General features: G+C 37.9%; 1 protein-coding gene and 1 long non-coding RNA gene across 7 annotated transcripts in view; one reads left to right on the forward strand and one right to left on the reverse strand.

Moving 5' to 3' along the window:
* Nucleotides 1-7,728, forward strand: part of LOC6620693 — a 35,062-nt gene extending 27,334 nt beyond the window's left edge. For 2 of the 6 annotated variants that reach the window (XM_032717831.1, XM_032717832.1), the window contains exons 6-8: nucleotides 5,658-6,027; nucleotides 6,083-6,255; nucleotides 7,030-7,725. In XM_032717831.1, the coding sequence (XP_032573722.1) occupies nucleotides 5,658-6,027; nucleotides 6,083-6,255; nucleotides 7,030-7,556 (1,070 nt within the window). In that variant the 3' untranslated portion in view covers nucleotides 7,557-7,725. Of the gene's footprint in view, nucleotides 1-4,305; nucleotides 4,468-5,214; nucleotides 6,028-6,082; nucleotides 6,256-6,772; nucleotides 6,973-7,029 lie in introns of those variants that run through there. The other 4 variants (XM_032717833.1, XM_032717840.1, XM_032717841.1 and 1 more) reach the window with 4 other exon arrangements.
* Nucleotides 7,729-9,763: 2,035 nt separating this feature from the next.
* Nucleotides 9,764-10,578, reverse strand: LOC116801225. The gene is made up of 2 exons (XR_004361860.1): nucleotides 10,085-10,578; nucleotides 9,764-10,027 (listed from the first exon to the last, which is right to left on the reverse strand). It is a non-coding gene; the product is annotated as an uncharacterized LOC116801225 (long non-coding RNA).
* Between the last annotated feature and the right edge of the window lie 5,008 nt (nucleotides 10,579-15,586).

Raw genomic sequence — 15,586 nt, forward strand, 5'->3', positions numbered from 1 at the left:
TTTGTTGGGATATTGTTGGAAATGATTTTTTTGAATAATGGGTTGTGGGTTTATGTATTGGTTGGGTCTGAAATAATTAGGTGCGTGCCACATGGGTGGGTTGTTAGTCATCTGCTGTGTATAGCTAGGTCTAAATGGTTGAATGTATTGATTAAAATTAGGTTGGAAGGGTTGGGAATATTGTGAGTAACTTGGTCGATATTGAGTTTGAACATTTGTATTGAATTTTTGTGCTTTCGAATTCTGATTAGAATTTGAATTTTTATTACGATATTCTGGGTTTTTATAAAATTCAAAATTAATGTGTTCTTCATAAATTCCCTCATTTTGTGCAATGGTAATTAAGGATCTTAAGTCTGTAATATCGTGATGGGCTAAAATAGTGAATAATTGTATTGGTAGTTTCCTTATCAGTATCTTAATAGATTCTTTAATAGCCTGAATATAAATAAGAAAATCCGATTGGTTACCTTCCAGGTGTAGTTTCGAAATTAGTAATTGACGTCGTCTTTCCGCTTCTTCGCATAATGCTCTTAGGTTTCCTCTGTATGGTGTCTCCCTGAAGTTCTCCAGAAGTTTGTAGTTTGGTGTTTGAGTTTTAAATTCCGCGATGAGTCTTGCTTTAAGGGTAGACCAATCTTCGATGTTCGGAAGTCGCAAAGATCGTGTAATCTGTCCGTCCAAGTTCCTTTCGATGGCTCCCAGTAGAATCCTCTGTTGTCGGACATCATTTGTTTGGTAGAGCGAAATTACGTAATCCACTCTGCTGATAAAGGTGTGAAGGGTTTCTGGATCACCCTTGAATGGCATAATGTCTTTAAGCTGCCGACGGGCTTCGGCAAGGTTGATGTCGCTCAGCGCAACAATTTGGGGTGCGGCAATAATTGGTTGTGACATTTTTATTGTAAAATTTTTAAAATTTGTGTTTTATTTTTTTGTTTTGTTTCGGATTCAATTTTATTATTATTTTTAAGCTTTCTAGTTTCACTTTTTTTTTTTTTGTAAATTTTTGTGTTGTATTATTAAAATTCTATATTGTTTTTATTTTTTATTTTTATATGTTGGTTTTAAAACTTAGTTGCCTTTGGACTTAATGTTTTTGTTTCGTATTTCACTTCCACTTATTATTGGATAACCGAATTGGAATTATAATCCAAGTTGAAGACTTTTCACGAATTTATTTTGGGAGATGTTTCGAGCACTGGACTATACAATTTAACTTATTTCCACTCGAAGGTTCTTTTTTTCGGATACTTTTGTATCCTACCGACTGCGCCAGTAAAATTGTTGTTTTATTTTTGAGTCGAACTAATGTCCCGTCAGTTGACTAAGGACAACGCCAAGAAATAAAAAATAGTTTTTAGGAGAAATAGTTTCACGACTTTATTCTTTGGATCTCAGCTTAAGACTAAAAATCAAATGCAAATTGGATTGAGGAGAAGCCTCAGTATTTGAACAATATTTGTATTTCGGGAGAGCCTCGCTCTTGGGTCCTTAAGATTAGGTAGCGTTGAAAGAGGGCAGTCAAATCTGCTTAGGTCAGGCTTTAGGATGTTTACAAGAACGGCTGCGCTGCCAAAGATAAACGAATGCTGCGCAGCTGGGATACATTATGGAAAATTACTAGAGTGCATTACTGATTTCTTTGAAATAATAGAAGTGGCTGGTTTGGACCACCCAAATACGTCACTATATAAATATGTAAAAGGTAGCTAATTCGAGCGGCGATCTTAACAAACGAATTTTAAAAATTTTTAAATTATAATAGTCAGGGCGTGAATTTTTATTTTATTTCATCATATTGCTACGAAATTGGCCAAAACTTCAAATATGTAAATTCGTTTCTTCGATCAGAATTGATTTCGGCCCGAAAATCGTCTTCTAGCACAACATGCACACATATATGCGTTCTCGTCTCTTGTTTTTACTCACACAAGCAAGCAAATTCTATTTTTAACTTTCTTACGCTCTTTTCTTGTTGTAAGCACGCTCAACTTCTTGATCTTAATCATTAATGTATGCAACGAAAAGATATCTGTACAAGCAAGACCACCACACCCAACGCCATGAGCTAGAGCCAGCCTCTAAAGCGTACACCAGCAAGTACAGGTACTCTCGTCTTCCATCCCTTTATTTCGTTACACGTTACACCTTCCATCTCTGCTAAGTCCCAATTCTGTTAATTTTTCTCGAACCTCTCCAACTGGCAGTGCCTAAATCTTGCCTGTTCATTCTCAAACTTAACTATAGTTCTAGAAAATACCTTTAGAATATTATATTAAATATCAAGGTAATGTAAGGTATCAAACATAACAGTTTAAATCAAAAATGCCACTTGGCCAATGAAATAATACAGTTTAACTCTAAGAAATGTTAATTTAAAATACTGCAACTCTTAACACTACTTAAAATTGAACTTCTGTTAATGCAACATCGCAATTACGTAATATTCATCCGTTAACATGGTATCATCCAGTTCTGTCTTCTTTTTGTGGCGTCTTTCGCTGGCAATCGTTTACCGCCACTCGTTAAGTTTGCTGCCAGTTGCCAATGTTGCAACTATCTGAGTGTCTCGCCAACTCACAAATACAAATTCGGTCTCGTTGTCTCACCAATACTTCTCCCTATATGACGAGTTCGTTTTTTTCCAGATCTTTCTTTTTTCCAGCTACTCGGCGTCACCAATACTTCTCCAGATATATTTGTAACTCGTTCTTCTCCTTCTCTTTCCCTACACAGCGCGTTACCAATACTGCTCTACCTTGGCCTTCTCGATCTTAGCTGCCACTTTGCATATCCAAGCGCCACCTCTTCAGATCCTCTTGTAGACTAGTGACAACTTTCCCAACATTCTTGTAGATCGCTACCGCCTTGTTATCGCTCCGCTTCCTTTACTTGCTTTTACTAGCCACTTGAAGTTCTCTGCTGATGCACAACTTCTGCTATCCGCCATCCACCAAAACTGATTAACACCTTGCACCTTGTCCAGTTGACTACGTCCACAATCCTGTCTCTAGATTTTTGACGTCCACCACAAAGTCGTTACGCTGCTCTCCGATTTGGTACTCTCGCTGATCAATCGCCTTCTAGGTTGCTCACATCAATTCTCTTAGAGTCGGTTTCTCTGTCATTCCATCACGTTGCAGCAAGACAATTTCACAATATCATGCAATTCGCAAATTTGCCTTCTCGATCCCACACAAATCGTTTTCTTTGCAAATTTTGCACCAGAGTTTTATAATTTCTTTAATTACTGCCAACACCACCGCATAGCACAAAGGCTTACATACTTTTTACACACAACCTTGTTTGATGACTGATTTTTGCAAATAACCTGGTTGAGCCCCAAAATTGTGGCCCAATGTTCCGTTTAATGGCATAAAACTCCTACGGCGACGTTGTGTTATTATAATTGTTTAATATATTATTATTAACATTTAGCATAACGTGTGGTTAAACTTTAAAGAGTTTACAACAATGTGTGGTTCATGTGTTACGCTTGAGATCTCGGCACCGACTCCCCATCAATTTTATTCATCTCTCTCTCTCTCTCATGCTCTCTTGTGGCGTTATTAGAACCGAAGACCACTCCGCGTCTCACGGCATATTTGCTCTTCGAGCTTGGTTCCGATTCCTACATATGTACATAAATATCCTTCATATAGCTGTAAACGCTTCCTTCTGCCTGTTTAATACTTTTCAACGGATCTATGTAGTATGTTTTGATATTTTTCATATTATTTTAAAATAATAAATTTCTATGGATTTGCACAAAACGTAAGAGTCGGTGTGACGATTAGACATAGTGCACGATAAAATTTTAGCTTTTGTTATTTCTAGCTTATTAGTTTAAAGATCTTGACTAACATGAATAGATCGAGTCTGTAATGATTCTTATCAAACTAATATACCAATTCTGTCCTTATCTTTGCCAATATGAACATTCATAAAACATTAAGGACAATTATTTGCCAAGTAAACAGCTCATCAAACTAAAAATCGTAATGTCGGTTTAATATGTGTATTGTCTTCAAAAAGTTTAATCCAGATCAGTTAAACAATTTTTGAACAATTAAAAACAAATTTTAAATACTGGTCTCCCATAAAATATATAGCAGAAGAAAAAACATTCTTTATAAAAAGGGAAATAGAGGGAATCCGCTCCTTGCAGTGACTTGAAACTCAAAATTGAGTCGACATATGTTTTAAGATCTGAGTGACTTTTAAAACGAGCCTTATTATTAATACTGTATGTATAGGTACATCTCAAGTAAGTGAGAGCTGTTAAATATACAATAATTTATAAATATACACGTAGACGTCAATTGAGCAGAGCCAGTTCAAGCTCATCCCATTTTATGGAATAGAAAATAACAAAAAGTAGCACGAATTTTAGTTTAAACCTAACGAACCGTGTTGACATGAAGTATACAAACAAACATTATTTAGCTTAACAACGATCTTCACGTAAGTCATTCTTTAATGATAATTAGCGAAAAAAATACCTAGTAAAGAATAAACAATATTATAAACAAATATATATAAAAAATTCACCAATAATAAACTTTTACCAATTTGAGATGAACGTTGATGAACGATAAAAGTTAAAAACGATGCATTCTGATGTTAAACGAAAACCTCTCTTAGTTTGAATTTGAATTAAGTGAAGACATATTCTGTAATGAGAGACCCCAAATAAAGGATTAACTCAAAATACACCGGCTAAAAATGCAACGGCTTTCAATTCTCTAAAAATTCAGATATGTTCAGCAGTTTATGACTAAATTAGCGCGTCTAATTTCTTTTTAGCAATCCCACTAGCCTCGACAGAAGTATCTGATAGTGGAGGAGCTGAACTATAGCGTTCTCTCTTGTTTATGTTGTAGATCACGTAGAGAATGCTTTGACTTAATAGTTTTATTGGTGATTCACAAATCAAAAGTAGTTACGGAGGATCCCTGAGAAAAGTATCCCATTTACAGTATAAAAGCTTAAATATTGCAAAGCTCCAAATAGAACTTGTTAAATAAAATTGGCAACTGTCGGGCTTCGTGATTAAACTAAATATTTTACAACGGACGAAGCTATTCTATCCTCCTAGATCAGCTTTGACTAAGTCTGTTAAGCACCATTCAAATCTGTACTCTATGAAAACTCTTCTCCTCGGAAGGCATACCTACTTTTAATGAGTTATATTTTTATGTCTTTTTCCAGGAAGTTGGAAACGGCTTGAGTTACATATCCATAAGTCTACATAAATAGCTTTAAAAACTTCCACTTCCACAGATTCTTTTATATTTTAAATTCTTTGAGTAATTTTACTCTCCAGAATCCATAATCTAAGCACCCAACATAACATAAAAAAAACTGTTGTTTTACGAAAGGTATAGAAGATCATTACATTTATAGGCATAACGTAAATCTTATTTATTTCTGCAGATTTAAATACGCAATTTTTTAGAAGCTACCTATAAGATATTACCATTATTACCTATAATTATAATTAATTATTAATTAATAATTATTAATAATTATGATTATATTACTTACTCATGAACTCGTTAATATTTGATAATAATCGTAGACTATAAAAAAATTTATATGATAATTAAGCTTTGTTTATATTTAAATGAATATTTTGAATTCCCGACTTAAAGCATTTATGCCGGGAACGAACATGGTATTTGCAGTGAAATGGTACATTGCCTTCTTTTTTGCTGCTTCAATTTTTGTAATGTCGTGTAGTGGCCATGGCAGACTGGTCGAACCACCCAGTAGAGCATCAGCTTGGCGTTTTGGATTTCAAACACCACCAGACTATAATGACCATGAACTATACTGCGGAGGGCTTAGCCGGCAATGGCAAAGAAACGGCGGTAAATGTGGAGAATGTGGAGACGCGTGGGATGTTCCAGAACCACGACCCCACGAATATGGTGGCCACTGGGGAAAAGGCTTAATTGTGCGAAGCTATTTGCCTGGATCTCAAATGACGATTCGTGTAGAATTGACAGCTAGTCATATGGGGTAACTAATTTTTTTGTGTTGCTTAAAATCAGTATATACATAATTATATTTCCAGATATTTTGAGTTTCGAATATGCCCAAATCCAAATGCTAAGCAGTCATGCTTGGATAAAAATGTATTGTCAATTCTTAATGGATCTCCTTCTCAGCCAAATAAATCAGATCTAGATAACCGATTTTATCCTCGGAACGGAAGTTGCATATATGAAATTTTGGCACAGTTACCAGGTGAATATATTTTAACACTAGATCAGAATCTTACTTTGGTAGAAAAACCTGCAATTATAATCTGTCTAAGTAGATTTTACCATAAAATAAAGAATATCAATATTTTATGAAATAAATTTTATCTATATAAATTAATTTATATTCAAATATAAACATGGTATATAAAGTAACATATTCTTTATATTAAAATAATAAACAAGAGAGATTGCTATAGTCGAGTTCCCGGACTATCAGATACCCGTTACTCAGCTAGTGGGAATGCTAACGCAAATTCATAACTTTTCTGATTTGATATCAAAAGGTGAAAGGAGGGGCGTGGGCACAGTGTTTTTGGTATACCGATACAGTTGACAAGACAAATAATAAAACGAAGAAAAATCTATACAGTTTTAGTTCTAGGCGGTTCTGGGCGGCTTGTGGGCGTTAGAGTGGGCGTGGCAGTATGGATCAACAAACTTGCGTTGCGTCTATGTCTCTAGAATCTGTGTGCCTAATATAAACCTTCTGGCCTTTAAAGTTCGTGAGATCAAGGCGTTCATACGGACGGACGAACAGAAGGATATGGTCAGATCGACTGGACTATTGATCCTGATCAATTATATATACGCTTCCTTCTGCCTGTTACATACTTTTACACGAATCTAGTATACCCTTTCACTCCACGAGTAACGGGTATAACAAAGGAGACTGCTATAGTCGACAGCAAGATATTTAAACGTAATTCTTAAAAAATTTGTTAATATAATCAAATTAACTATTTCAATAACATTGCAGATTTTACATGTGAACACTGTGTTCTGCAATGGCGTTATGTTGCAGGCAATAATTGGGGTATGTGTAGCAATGGTATAGGAGCTATTGGATGTGGTCCACAAGAAGAATTTCGTTCGTGCTCTGATATTGCCTTAACTACAGAATATTTGCACCCATATCTAGGTCCTATTAGCGCACCACCTACACAATCTAATGGAATGCCTGCGAACACGACACATAATTCTGTTAATACACAAAGTGACAAATTAAAGTATATTTTCATCATTTTACTGCTGTTAATACTAATATTAGTTTGCCTTGTTGTTATACGTTTGAAGTTCCACAATCACAACAGCTTTTGTATTCAACAATTTGTTAATAATCTTAAAAAATATTTATTTTGGAATTCATTTCAACACAATAATTTTATATGTGATGTATTTACCCCTGGCAATGATAAATTAGGTAGCCGACCCAGTCCACTTCCACGAAATAAGAGATTAAATAATGAAGTAAAAAATTTAGTAATAGAAACAAGCACAGTATAAATACCTGTAAGTTGTAATTATTTTTGCACGTTTTTAAACACATTAATAAAATAGTTTACAATTAGTTTATGTTAAGAATGGTTATATATATCATGTGATTAAGTAAATATTTATTACAAATTGTTATTTTATGTTAAGCTGTGCACTATAAAAAACCAAATTCAACGTGTCCTCATAATTTTTGTATTTTACGCACTCAAAGGATCGATCTACGGTTTTATACGAAGGGTAAGTTAATTGTTTTAAATATCATACTAGAACAAAAAGCCTTTTAATTAAAAGAATCAATGGGGCCGAACGAACCCTTTCTTGGTCGGCTTGGCAGCTCCAACAAGTGCCGCGGACAGCAGTAGGATAGATAAGTACTTGGCCATGACTGGGACGAAATTTGAACAGTAACGGACGACACATCGTGCGGCCCACCATAGCATCCTTGGTCTTATTGGATTTGGGTTGTCGGCGAAGATCCGAATGCACAAGCTTTCTGAGCTTACCACTGCTAGTTGCTTTACTTTGTCTTACAAATAAATGACCTGCCTTCAGGGTCAGCAAATCTGTCGAATTCTCAGTAATAAGCAGATCGCTCTGGAGTTGATGCACGTAAGCACATAGAACACATAAAACATAACATTCTACGCCTGCTTTCCAAAGGCCTATATTGCCCAAATAGTGAAGGCGCTACACTCTCTTGGAAACAAAACTACTAAAACTAAAAAATCTTTTCTAAGAGCTTGTTGAGCTAATAAGATTTTTAATAGCTGGCTTTAAAGAACCGCAAAAAAAATGCCACGAATTGATATTAGTCTTGTAAATTTCATTTTTAAAAAATTGCTGGATATTTTTTCATAATTTTATTAGTGTTGTAAGTTTCTATCGGTTTGCCAAAAACTTTTTGCCAAGACTAGTCTAACGCATTTAGCCGCCCAAAACCGCCACGTCCACACTTTCGAAAACTGTTTAGATTTTCCATCGTTTTATTTTTCATTCATATTCACGCCCCTCCTTTCACTTACAAAACGACCAAACCGGTCACGTCCACACCTTTGAAAATTTTTTAAATATCTGTCGATATCCCAGATAAATTATGAAATTTCGAATTCACACTAACGGATATGTGATAGTCGGGGAACTCGACTATAGCATTCTCTAAAAATAAATTAAAATAATGATCCACTAAGATATATTCCAAACACTTTCACTTTTTCCCGAAATAAGCTTTGATTTTATAAAGAATACAAAAGGACTTAATCAGTTGTCGATTGTAGCAAATCCTTAAATGTTGCTATGATCGGCAGATACAAAATTTTTAAAGCAATCCGATTAATTCGTTGTGATAGTCGCAGCACAAACTTTTCTTTCCATTATTATTCGCCACACGTACGATAGGTGAAGTGTACTCCGAAAAAGTGTGCTTAATAATCTTTTGGTCAAGCCACTCTTGAACCAACGACACTAGAATAACAAGATGCGTAACGCCATACAAATTTTTGGCACGCGATTTTTTGGCCGTGGCTCTAGAGGTGGCTCCAGGCTCTCTCGAGTTTTTTGTTCGATAGAGAAAGAGCGGAGAGCGCTACAGCAAACAGCTCTTTTCTACGCATACAGTGATAGCAGACAACTGTATGTGTGCACACGTATGCTCATGCATTGTAAATTTGACAAAATATGCCCTTCACCTTAGAAGTTCGTTGACTTTAAATCTATATTATTTTTTAACAATTGGCACCATGCGAAAAATTCTCCTTTGAGTGCGTAAAATACAAAAATTATGAGGACACGTTGAATTTGGTTTTTTATAGTGCACAGCTTAACATAAAATAACAATTTGTAATAAATATTTACTTAATCACATGATATATATAACCATTCTTAACATAAACAAATTGTAAACTATTTTATTAATTTGTTTAAAAACGTGCAAAAATAATTACAACTTACAGGTATTTATACTGTGCTTGTTTCTATTACTAAATTTTTTACTTCATTATTTAATCTCTTATTTCGTGGAAGTTGACTGGGTCGGCTACCTAATTTATCATTGCCAGGGGTAAATACATCACATATAAAATTATTGTGTTGAAATGAATTCCAAAATAAATATTTTTTAAGATTATTAACAAATTGTTGAATACAAAAGCTGTTGTGATTGTGGAACTTCAAACGTATAACAACAAGGCAAACTAATATTAGTATTAACAGCAGTAAAATGATGAAAATATACTTTAATTTGTCACTTTGTGTATTAACAGAATTATGTGTCGTGTTCGCAGGCATTCCATTAGATTGTGTAGGTGGTGCGCTAATAGGACCTAGATATGGGTGCAAATATTCTGTAGTTAAGGCAATATCAGAGCACGAACGAAATTCTTCTTGTGGACCACATCCAATAGCTCCTATACCATTGCTACACATACCCCAATTATTGCCTGCAACATAACGCCATTGCAGAACACAGTGTTCACATGTAAAATCTGCAATGTTATTGAAATAGTTAATTTGATTATATTAACAAATTTTTTAAGAATTACGTTTAAATATCTTGCTGTCGACTATAGCAGTCTCCTTTGTTATACCCGTTACTCGTGGAGTGAAAGGGTATACTAGATTCGTGTAAAAGTATGTAACAGGCAGAAGGAAGTGTATATATAATTGATCAGGATCAATAGTCCAGTCGATCTGACCATATCCTTCTGTTCGTCCGTCCGTATGAACGCCTTGATCTCACGAACTTTAAAGGCCAGAAGGTTTATATTAGGCACACAGATTCTAGAGACATAGACGCAACGCAAGTTTGTTGATCCATACTGCCACGCCCACTCTAACGCCCACAAGCCGCCCAGAACCGCCCAGAACTAAAACTGTATAGATTTTTCTTCGTTTTATTATTTGTCTTGTCAACTGTATCGGTATACCAAAAACACTGTGCCCACGCCCCTCCTTTCACCTTTTGATATCAAATCAGAAAAGTTATGAATTTGCGTTAGCATTCCCACTAGCTGAGTAACGGGTATCTGATAGTCCGGGAACTCGACTATAGCAATCTCTCTTGTTTTTTATTGCACAAGTTAGATGGCGTGCTAGTTGCATCGTAGCTTTTACTGATCATCTGGATCGACTTAGTATTGCAGTGTCATCAGCGAATGTGGATATCGTTAGCTGGTAGTTTGTTGGGACTGAACTGTATCTAACAGCGAACACTATTTTATATAGGTAAGACTTTAGAAACTTATGTATGTTTTGAGGCAGCAGTTTGATTATTTTAAACATAAGTCTATTCAGCCATACTCTATCGAATGCTTTTGCAACGTCTAAGAATAGAGCTGTGCAATATTCACGGTGTTCAAAGGCAGTGCGAATTTCTGTTGTGATGCGGTTAACCTGTTCAATGGCTCCATGTTTTGCCCGAAAACCAAATTGGTACGATGGGAGTGTGTTGTGTGTTTTGAGGTGGGGGCTGATGCGTAGCAGCAGCACTTTTTCAAATAGCTTGGATAGACAAGTAAGTAAGCTTATTGGCCTGTATGATGATAGCTGTGTCTTTCCCAGGCTTAGGGATCATAATTATAATTGATTTTTTCCACTTTTGAGGTAAGTATCCAATTTTAGTGGCTGTGGGTTTGGTTGAAATACTTTTTTTTTTTTTCTTTTTGTTTTCACCGACCGAGGGGCGCTGCCGTGTATCGTACTGCGTATTGTGGACTTCAAACAGGTGATCCGCACTCGAGAATCGGACGGGCTAACGAAATAAATACGGTTTTAGTCAAGTAAAGGTCAAATTCCTTAGACCACCTTTTTATAAAACCAAGCACACCCCTGGCCTTATTGAGAATAGACGAAATATGTTCAAAAAATTTTAGTTTTGGGTCCAGAACACCTCGTGTTATTCTGTCCACAGAGCACCCACTTAGAGTGTAAGTCGTGCGTATTGGGTTGGCACGACAAAAGGTCATAACTTTACACTTGGACCCATTTAAGTCTAATATGTTATCACGGCACCATATTTGAAATCGGTCTAGATCGGATTGTAAGCCCAAATGGCAAGAAGTGTCCTTGTACTGGAGACATAATTTAACATCGTCTGCGTACATAAGTACACGCGAATGTTTTAGTATTAAGGGGAGGTCGTTAATGAATAAGGTAAAAAGAAGCGGACCAAGATGGCTCCCTTGAGAATAGAAGATAAAGAATTTTTAAAGAGGACTTGTTGTGTCCTGCCATTCAGATAGCTTGAAATCCAATTTAGAAGATCAACAGGGAAACCTATAAGATCAAGTTTTCTTATTAGAAGGTAATGATTAACAGAGTCAAATGCTTTACTAAAATCAGTGTAGATGACATCTGTTTGAAGATTATTTTTGAAACACTGTATTACGAAAGAAGTTAGCTCCAAGAGGTTAGTGGTTGTAGACCTGCGTTTCATAAGATGATAAGATGATTTTTAAGATGATCAGCGAAGACTCTTGCTCTGTCCGCGAGACCAGTTTCCTGTAGAGTTACGGAGAGGTACAAACGTTTCTGTTGGTGCCTGTAGGTTCCTGTGGTCTTTCCACAACGAGTTCTTAGTGCCTATGGGAGTGAAGCGTTCGCTTCTTCTTTCTTAAGCGCTTTGGTAAGTCTGCGAGAAGCTGCTTTTAATTTACTCTTTGCGCCAGGTGATCTGTGCTCCTGCCACTCCCTTCGATGTCTTCGTTTTTCAAGCACAAGCAGTTCAATAAATCTACTTGTCCTGTTAAACTTTATACTGCATGCATGGTTGTCTTGTGGAGTTGACGCTTTTGCTGCTGTGACAAGTATTGATTTTATATCACCAGCAAATTGATCACTGTCTTGCTCGGTTTCCAGGGGGCTAGAAAAGCCGGTATGGGAACAAACATATTTTTTGTACCTCGCCCAGTTGGTCCTATTGCTTGTAAGCCTGCACGGTCTTTTGATGTGTTGTAGCTGGTACAAAAGATGAAAGAGTACCGGACAGTGATCAGATGAGAGTTCTGGAAGTGTAATCATTGATTGGGATATCCTTTTTGTGATGGCAAAGGGCAAAGGGAATAAAATCTGGAAGCTTCATGGGATCTGCTGGCCAGTATGTAGGCGCTCCCGGGGAAACATAGTTAAGTTTGTGTTGCGGTTTGATGATTGCGTTGAACAGCTGTTTTCCTTTAGGGTTCGCTATCCCGGATCCCCAGTACATGTGCTTGGCATGAATTTTTCCTCAGAGATTGTGAAGCGAGTTGGGCAATAGACAGCATCCAGAGTGAGATCACCGTTATGGCATTGGAGGTTTATAGAGGTACAGCAGTCTTCTTGCCAATTACAAAGAAAGTGGTGCTTAATTCGCAATCGTATTAGTATCCCAGTGCCTCCATGCGCCTTGCTATCCGGGTGATTCATAAAGTAAAATTTATATCCTGGTATTTGGAAGTTGTACTTTTCGGTAAGGTGAGTCTCTGAGAGTAGCATAACGTCAATGTTTCTGTCGGCTAAGAACTGAGCAAGTTCTAGCTTGTGCCGCGAAACGCCATTGACGTTCCAGGTAGTTATTATTAAGGGAGTCATTATCCTGTTTTAGAAGAAACGAGCATTTGAATAAGGATGTTGTGGTTCCTTAAAAACTCTTCCATAGTTTCTTGCAGGTCATGAAGTCTTTCATGGTTTGCTGTATCGAGAGCATAATCGCTTCAACGCCAATAGGCTGCTGTTCCATGTTCTGTGTGTTTATTTGTTTATTTGTGTTTATTTGGTGAATTTTATGCTGCACGCTGGAGGTGACTGCTGTCGGTTCTTTGATCCCTGATTTTAGTACACTGGCAAAGGAAGAATTTGGCATTGTTCGGTGGCTGGCAGACGAAGGGATGTTAGATGTAGTCGGTTCCATTGCTTTGTGAGCTGTTGATGTGAAAAGATCTCGAGCTGAATCCACTCGTTTGCTTAGGCGACTCTTGAGTTCCTTGTAAACAATGCATCCTCGCCAGTTGGCTGTGTGTTTTTCGCCAGAGTTGCTGCATAACTTAATTGAACTATCGTTTTTATTCTTAGGACAGCTTACAGTACTGTGGGCATCGCGGCAAACGACGCAGATGGATTTTAGGGTGCAGTACGCTTTGGTGTGACCATATTCTTGGCAGTTGGTGCACTGCAGAAGTTGCCTTCGCTTGTGTGGCTCTTCTACGGTTATTCTTCGGTGCAGTAAATACTGTAGCTTATATATAGGATGTACTTAATTTTTGTTGTTTTTCTGACTAAATGGCTCCAATTCGACTTTAAAGAGTGGCTGCGGCACTTTGTTCCTGTTGAGAATGTTGATCACCGTTTTCGCGTTGAAGTTCTTCTCCTTTAGTGCCGTGATAATTTCGGATGATGTCACTGATGAATCTATTCCTTTAATGACAACCTGCAATCCTTTGGCACTTTTCAGCTGGTAGGTATAGTAACTCTTCCCAGCTTCGTCCAGGTACTTGGTCACTGATCGGTGGCTAGACTCATCCTGAGTCTGCACTTTCGTTTCTTATATGTTGCCCTTAGTAAGAGGTATAACATGGAACTTGTTTTCTCCGACAATTGCAGCTAGTTTGTTAACCAGCGCACTTGATGTTTTCTCACGTATATATATTGGTGGCGGCTTTATCTTCTTCTGCCCCTGCTCCTGCACTTCGCAGTCATCCAAAAGTGCAAACCTATTTGAACTTGAGTCATTGGAGGCATTGGCGCGATTTATTTTTCGGCTGATTACCAGCCTGCTAGTGTTGTGGGCTTAGCTTTCGCTTTATTTGGATGTAGCGATCCAGCCCTGTTTCACAAAGATTTTTGTTTTGTTTTGTCGGTTTTGAGCATAGATTTGATGTTGGTGCTGTTGCAGTTGTTATTGCAGTTATTGTTGCTAAAGGTGCAGTTGCAGTAGATATCGTGATTGCTGTACTGATAGCTAAAGAACTTGACAACGTTTGGAATGGGGAGAGCTTGGGAGATACGTTCTCAGTGCGTTCGGGTTCATTTCGTGCAAAGTATAAGTGCATGGTCAGCATTCCCACGCCGACCAAATGCATAATACATAAGTACATACATAGCTCGCTCTCTCTATAAGCCTAGATATATAAGATATACATAAGAAAGCCGCTCCGCCGCTGGCGTACCCGGCAGCGCAGCTACGCGGTTTAGCCTGAGACGAAATATATTCAAAACTCACAACGCAGACACTGTGAAGACGTTGAACTGGGAGAAACATTTCTGCCAAACAAAAATATAAGAAAAACCAATGTTAGGATGCTGGGGTTTGCTGGTCCTGGAAAATTCCTAGTTTGCTGAAAATAGAACACTCGAAAAAACACTCGAAGACTTGTAGAAATGGCGCGGGCGCGACCGGGCGTATGTTTTATTGTTCGTGGTTAGTCTTACACTAAAGCTTATTCTAATGAGTTGAATTCTCCCAAGCGCAGCGAAGACTCCTCGGAGACTCTGTGGTGAAGAGCGGGAGAGCGTAAGAGGGAGTGGAGAGCGTAAGAGGGAGCGGAGAGCGGGTGACAGTCCAAACTCCGTAACTTAAACATTCCGCCCCCCCTGGAAATCACTGTGGTTGCAACATAGCCATCCTACGGCAGGCTGCAGGCACCGGACACGATCCACCCAAACACGGTCTTTTGAGCGACCGGCATGCCCTCGTCGAAGGTCAGGAATCCGGATTGGATAACCTTAGGATAAATATCTGCTCCTAAGACCATGGAGACGATAGCAGGCCGATGGAACTCGTCATCAGCCAGCATGATGTCCCGTTACTTGGACACTACGGTGTCGCTCAATGCCCGGCCTGGTGTGCGGATCCGCACCCTGGGCTCGATCTTGAGCACGACCTCCAGCTTCGTGTTCCCGTCGATCCTGGAGCGAATCGTCGTTGTGCAGACCTTCTCGTCGCCAACATTGGTCATAGGAAGCTTTAAGGCTGACGCCAACGAAGCGTCAATGCAGCTCATGGGGCTGCACGGATCGATAAGTGCTGCGGTCTCGAAGGTCTTCGTCCCGGTTTCCAACTTGACCGAAAC

The sequence above is a fragment of the Drosophila sechellia genome, chromosome 3L (genome assembly GCF_004382195.2).
Source record: "Drosophila sechellia strain sech25 chromosome 3L, ASM438219v1, whole genome shotgun sequence".
Classification (NCBI taxonomy): domain Eukaryota; kingdom Metazoa; phylum Arthropoda; class Insecta; order Diptera; family Drosophilidae; genus Drosophila; species Drosophila sechellia.